Below are 7,091 nucleotides of genomic sequence, written 5' to 3'. Positions count from 1 at the left end.
TCTCTCTCTCTCTCTCTCTCTCTCTCTCTCTCTCTCTCTCTCTCGCTCTCTCTCTCTCTCTCTCTGTGCACAGTTTGCTGCACGTTTGACATGTGCAAGCCTGTCTGGCGTCTGCAATGAGAACCTTCAGCTCTGCAAAAATGAGAGGAAGCTGTTTCCGAGCCAACAATTACAAAGTAAAAGCATTTGAAAAGAYAGTCATTTAAAAGACGGCACAAAAAGTATAATTTCCCACATCTTTGTAGAACCGTACTTGGATGCACAGCTTCAGAGACTGGAGAGATTGAAAAGATGCAGGGGCATGGGTACACTTATTGAGAGAAAAATAAAAGAGTCTATCCCTTGAGTGATGGTTAATCATATTTTAGCTCAGACATCCTGACAGATAATTATAACTGGCAGCAAAAGACGCCGCTGTTTTTATTTAATGTTTTTTTTAAATTAAATCTCCAGTCACACCTTTCTAATCTTCCACAGTTCTGTTTTACTGGCTCTCTGTCCTCACTGAGACATTCAATCTCTGTTTTTCCCTTTTGCATTTTTTTTGTTGATGTTTATTAAAGACTTTGGAAACATGGGCACTTACATATACAGTGCTTGCCATCCTCTGCCAGCACGTAATTTGGCTTGCAGCGGCATCGAAAATGAGAAGCAGACTGCTGCACGCAATAGTGTTCACATCCCCCATTTCTGATGGCACATGTATGGACAGCTGGAAATGCAAAAGACAAAAAAAAGTCGGGGGGGACTGTAACAAAATGCCAAAGCTTTTAAGATGCAAAGTCAGAGAGAAAAACAATGAGGCGACTTGAAGAAACAAATCAGGTTCATGTMTTTTAAAGAGACTAAATGGAAAGAGGCCACGATACTCTGATATTCCCACAGATATTAGGAGAATACCTCAGACAATTGTAATGCTCAAGTCTATTAGTGATCCGTCACAATGAAAAGCCAAAATGAACAGAGACGTGTGATTGACAGGGCRTCTACAGTGGATCCACACTCGTACACTGATGAGCCTGAGTGCAATGTGAGCTCAGGGGTCGCCCTGGCCTGACTTTCTCTCCTCTTTGAAGCAACAGATGGGTCTTTTTAAAAAAAAACAGGTAGAAGCCAAACAAAGACTGTGTTATTCATACTCAGAAGCTGGAGTCAAGATCCATCCATCTCAACTACACGTCAAACCACAGAGAGCTTTCCAGCTCAAATATTATGCAGCTACACGCTAAGTGTGTGGGATCCAGCTGACCTCAACGAGGCCGATCAGGTGAMCTGCAGAGCTCAGACTCGGTCTGTTTGTTAGAAAAAGCAAGAAAAGAAATGTATTCTCCCATATGAACAGCATGATTTCAAATAGGTGGTGACTTCACCTGCAGTCAGTTAATATTGGTGCAATCTGTTATTTCTTTATCCAACAGCTGTCACACAAAAGCCTCCCAGGAACTGTTGGGTCCTTGCACACTGTATTCTCTAAGACAAACTTACAACTTTGCGTCCGGATTCCAAGAATAACATAATATTTTACACTGTAAACCTCATTCAGGACAYGCAGAATACATTCCTGATTGAAGCCAGCACCACATTTATACACTTTTTATTGCACTCTGGCCAAAAAATCTCAAACTATTACATCAACAGTGACAAAACTGCTGCCTAGATGTTGTCTTAAATCTCACTGTAATAAACAGCTAATAATAAGACACATAAACCAAATGACAATAAAAAGAAAACTATCATTAGTTGTAACAACCTTTAAAAGATGTTGTTGCCAAAAGGAGAAAATAACTTTATTAAACATAACACTTCCTGTCCCAGTTAAAGTGCTTGTCTGCAACATTTATCAGTGTGGTTCAAATGAGTTCAAAAAYGTTGCCAAAAATGTTGGTTTATTTCAGCAAAATCATCAAGAAATGATAACTGGGTATAGTTTCAAAACCCTCCAGAAGCCAAATTCCTCCAAAACAGTGTTCCATTGTTTTTGTGAGTGTTGAGAAGTGAGGTTACATTTCAAAGAGCCACTGAAGGGCTTCCTATTGAGGCCTAATTGGATTAAATGAGGGACAAGACCACAAATTATACCATTACCAGATTGCAATGGATGTAACTTGAGCTGATTTGACATTTTTCTTCCATTCGGTGCTTTTAGGCAGTTATCTTACTGATATTTATCCACTTATAAAAACAACACGACTCCACGATTCTGGCATTCATTTTCAATACATGGTTGCAGCTTTCATAAAGCAATCATTACTGTAAAGTTGAAACTTTTACTCACAAAGGCAGGTGCGTCCGTCCACGTGAAGGCGAGAGCCGGGGAGGCATTCACAGTAGTAGGAGCCCCTGGTGTTAATACATCTGTGCTGGCAGCCTCCATTATGGRCCTGGCATTCATCAATATCTGAGAYGAAGGAGGCRAACAKAAATAAGTGGGAAAGACATGAGTGCAATTTGACTAAATGTAATCTTTAGGAAATAAATGAGGCTCAAATGAGCTGCAGACAGTGTTTTATTAATGCAGGATGGATGAAGATGCACCCCTGGCAGGAAGGAGATGATGGATGAGAAGAGCAGTGGTGCTGTTTTACAAGTTCTTTGCAGCTCAAACAAACATTTCCCCCGTATGGCAACAACTACTGAACACTTAAAACCAAATTWAAATTCCTGCAGCTCTTGTCAGAGCCCCCTGCGTGAGCAAACATATGGAAGCTTGAATCGAAGGAGGCGAAACATACAYATTCCTCCCTACCGAGGGTGTTGAGCGTAAACAAATAAGAGAAGCGGGCTCTTTATCTGGGAAAGTCRTGGTAAATGAAACCGATGCCTTCGCTGTGTGACCAGATTTCTAATCAAACAAACCACGTTCCTAGACAGCACTAATTTCAGGGGTCAAAGACTAATACATTGTTTGAGAGCTCCGCAGCGGACCCCCTGTGAGATCTGAGCTGATTTATGAAGCTGGTCTCTGTTTGGACTTAGAGTCCAAGATAATTAGGACATTAAGTCAAACCGCTTCAACTTCACACTGGTGACAACACGTCCCCCCGTTTGCTCCAGAGCTGCAGAAGTGATCGCTGTGGATGGAATGACTGCAATAAGTGTTGTGATGCATAAAAACAGTGGGTAAGAAAATGCCGTAGCTGTTGGTTGGTGTCTGTAAAAACAGCTAACACTTCATAAAACACTGTTAGTCAGTCTGGTGTGAGGTGTGTTGGGCAGAACAGTCCTGACCTCAGGCAGCTTCTTTCAGCAGGAAACTATTTCAAGAATTCACTAAAGGTCTGGTGCAAAAAAAAAAGTTAAATAAAAGTTTTGTGAATGAGCTGATTATCATCACTACTGAAGGAAAAATAAATCATTATCAAATTGTTTTTGTTTGTCTTGTTGAGAGGAAATAAAATACTGTGCTGCAAACCAAATATATTTGTTCTTTAGACACTGATTTTTTTAAAAATGGCCAAAAAAATCCAATTAAAACAAACAGTGTGCATTAAATCCTTGTGTGAGAAACTACAAACCAAAAGCCAGAGAGAGGGGAACAAACAGAAACTAAATAAAAGTGGACTCATTACTTCAATTTGCCAAGTTTCACTGAAGAACCATATTGATTATGGCAGCAAAGACAATCCTTTATGGTCTCCAGTGAGACATAAATGTAGACAGGAGAGTCTTTGTTACATAGAAAAAAACTTGGCATCCACAGGACTTTTATCACTTTGTGTGGGATTGAAGCATTACTGCTTGTAAATTTGTAAACCTAAAGGTTTTCAAGTGCATGTGGCTTCATTTTTTGACATAAATCATAGTTAGTGTAAGGCTCAGTCTGTAACAGCAGAAACTGAAGAAAACATTGGGCTGTAATATAAAATCTTTATGGGACTATGATTAAAAAAAGCAAAGAGCGCTCCTCATAATAAAATGGTCAGCAGTTAGATAAAAATGCAGGACATAAGCATAAAGGACCAGCACTAAATCTAGATTCATAACGGCTCCTGTAAAACCTTTGGCTAAACTTCTCGGTTTTACCCAACAGCATCTTAAAATATATTGTTTTGGAGCAAAAACAGACGGCTAAACTTTCCTCCTCTTGGTCTCTTTTGCTGCCAAACGTCGGCTTCACTTCACCCAGGAAAGCTGGCAGAAGCCATCCGTTCAGTTTTCCATCAATGGAGCATGCCGGTTTTTGGTTTGGTTTTCTGTGTAATGAGAACAACGCTGCAGAGCTGCTGTTCCTCTGTCGGCTGCAGCTCCAGCTTAGTTTCCCCATTCAGAACATGATCTCTGCCAAAGTCGAGCCAAAACCTCAGCAGCCGCTGGCTTTCATGTCAGGTCCATTAATGCTCTGCCCAAACCCCAGAGATGACTCCACGGAAAAAAAAAAGATATTGCATGTCAATTTGCAAGTGTTTATTGTGTACAATAGTTTTTTTCTCTCCAAAAATCMCATTTGAGACCAGAAGGAATAGCAGCAATGTAGTAATAACTACAAGAAAAGGATTTTCAGCAAAAATACAGAGTGAATGCTGAGAGCTGAATAACTTTGGAACTGAGTTAAGGCTAAAAGAAGCAGAACACTTGCTAAAAGCTAATGCTAACCAAATCTATTGACACATAAAATAATAAAAAAAATGATGTTTCATCATGCTTTTTTGTGAGCATAGCCATACTATAAGAAAAAATAAAATAAACATTTATTATTTGTCCTGATGCATCTCAGTAATCCAGGTAAAAAATCAAAAGGAAAAAAAATTGTATAGGTCCTCTGGACGGGTTCTTCTCTAATGAAACGTTTCGTCTCTCTTCCAAGAGACTTCAGTCTGAGAGTTTCAGGCAAAATTCAGGCTTTTGAGTCCTGCCTCCAGGTGACTGATACTCAAACATTTATTATTTTTTAAAATTCTCTGCTCATTTTGTTCAAGGAGGCATATAGAGTCTAAAATCAGATTTACATTATAAATAAACAATAAAACAAGAAGATAATACTGCTGAATCACTAAATTATTACTCACCTGCTGTCAGGTAGCCAAAGTTGTATCTATGGTATCCATGATAACAGTAAGGCCTATAGCAGGTCCGTCTATAGTAGCTGTACGGATAGTTTTCAGTCAGACAAGCCATTGCTTTAATGAGCACCAGAAAGACAATCCACCATCCTGATACCAGAGCCATGCCTCTGGAGTATTGCTTCTCACAAAATGTTCAGAACATGAACTGTTTTATSTAAAGTATCCAGTGAAAATGTCCAGGCTGGAATATTAAGTTAAATATTCTCTCTGCCTTCCTTATTCCATCTCCTCTGTTTCACCCTCCCATCTAACAGAACTAAATTAAAGGTCCTCCTCTTTCTTTCTCTCCTGCCTTCACACTTTCCTCACATGCAGTCCCAACTTTACCTCTTCTCTCAGGTTCTGTATGAACTACAAATAAATTTTAAAAAATCCATTTCATTTCACCAGCTCACACTGATTGATTTCTTTTTTAAACTGATTTATGACGTTTCATTACCAGGCTTGTTTAATTTACAGTTTCTTCAAAGAACATTGTATGATTTAAGGCGAGGACCTACAGAACAAAGAATGTGAGCAGACTGAGGAATGTGCTGTCTAAAGTCTTCTTTTGATATTGACATGGATTTTTTTTAAAAGACCACTAAAGAAACGCCAAATGCAATGACTGCCAGAAGTCAAATACAGCATTTTTTTTAATCCAGACATCTGTGAAAGGAATGATTCTCACAGAGAAAGAGTCACTTTGGAGCTTAGCACTTTGCTCTCACATCTTGTGCCAAGTCATACAAACAGAGCAGGAGGATTACAGCAGCACTTTATAGAACTTATAAAACTAAAAAAAGAAATAAAACATGTTCTTGTTCAGCATCTCTTCAATGACCTGCAAGTAAATGTCCCACGGAGACCTCTGTAATATAAAATGACTCTGAGCTCAACTTTTAGAACTTTTTTTTTGTTTCAATAATGCAGCTCAGACCAAAAAAAAAAACATATAATAGCTCTTGTGACATTATGTAACACACTCACAAACTCAACTAAGATCATAAACCCTTGCGGGAAATAAAGAAAAATGAGAAGAAAACGTGTCAAAGACAAAAACCGAAAATATATTATTTCTTTAATATCCGTCTTTTAAACAGCTACCATCATCTTCACGGTTTATACCAGCTATGTGTTGGTTTTGGTTACAAATCATTATTATGACACGTGCCAGACTTTAACAAACGCTTCGTGCTTCAGTCTGATCTGTAAAGTCTGTTTGACGTGTCGGCGAGATGTTGACACTTCTGCTCGACCTTTCAGTGAAACAGCTGTTACTGTTGGCCTCTGCTGGTTTGATTGGCATGTCAGCGCTTCACAGTCAAAGCAAATACAGAAAAAAGAGCTTTAAAAAAAGAAACATTGCTTTGAATAACTATGTTTTTTTATTTGCTTATAAGGTAAGATGTGATTGTTCATCTTTGTGTTTGCTCAATTTGAACACAGAAAAAATTCAACACATATCCAAAGACAGCATTCCTCAAAGTGTGACGTGGTTTGTAAAGTCTACCTGAGTTATTTATCTTTCCTATTCACTAAACAAATGTGGGCTTTAATATGAGGTTTAAACAAAAAGCAGATGACTTTCTGCATATGCATCCGAAGATGTAAACATCTTTAATACTGAATTCAGCAGTTAATATTCCTGACAATTAGAGCAATAATTCTACAGGTAGATGTTTTCCTCTAAAGGCAGACAGCTATGAAAACCAGCTGTGACAACGTTCGCATCAACTCTCCAAATAAGCATGATCATCTCATCCAGTAGACTGCTGTACAGGGTTTCTACACAATTTTAATTTATTTATTTATTTTCAAATACAGTTTTGGGGTTTTTCTCATGTTTTATCCACTTTTCATTTAAAAAAATGTAAATTCATTTTGAATTTAATACAGCATTTTCAGACACCATGAAATAATATAACCTGTGCACTAAAGGTGGACAAGACTTATTGGGCCTCATTCAAGAACATGTTCATATTCTTATCCTAAATTTCTCTTACTTTTGTTCGTACAAAGGGTTCGTACGAACATGTCACGTCAGAT

At 38.4% G+C, this 7,091-nt stretch overlaps 1 protein-coding gene across 1 annotated transcript in view; it reads right to left on the bottom strand.

Moving 5' to 3' along the window:
* megf6b (multiple EGF-like-domains 6b) overlaps nt 1-7,091 on the bottom strand; it is a gene marked incomplete at its 3' end in the record, with an annotated part of 40,981 nt that overhangs the window by 7,310 nt on the left and 26,580 nt on the right. The window contains 2 exon segments of the mRNA XM_014002844.1: nt 587-712; nt 2,276-2,398. Of these exon segments, the coding sequence (XP_013858298.1) occupies nt 587-712; nt 2,276-2,398 (249 nt within the window).

This window comes from Austrofundulus limnaeus, unplaced genomic scaffold (genome assembly GCF_001266775.1).
Source record: "Austrofundulus limnaeus strain Quisiro unplaced genomic scaffold, Austrofundulus_limnaeus-1.0 Scaffold15, whole genome shotgun sequence".
NCBI lineage: Eukaryota > Metazoa > Chordata > Actinopteri > Cyprinodontiformes > Rivulidae > Austrofundulus > Austrofundulus limnaeus.
Note: the sequence above shows the minus strand (reverse complement) of the source record. Positions and strands in the feature narration are given on the sequence as shown.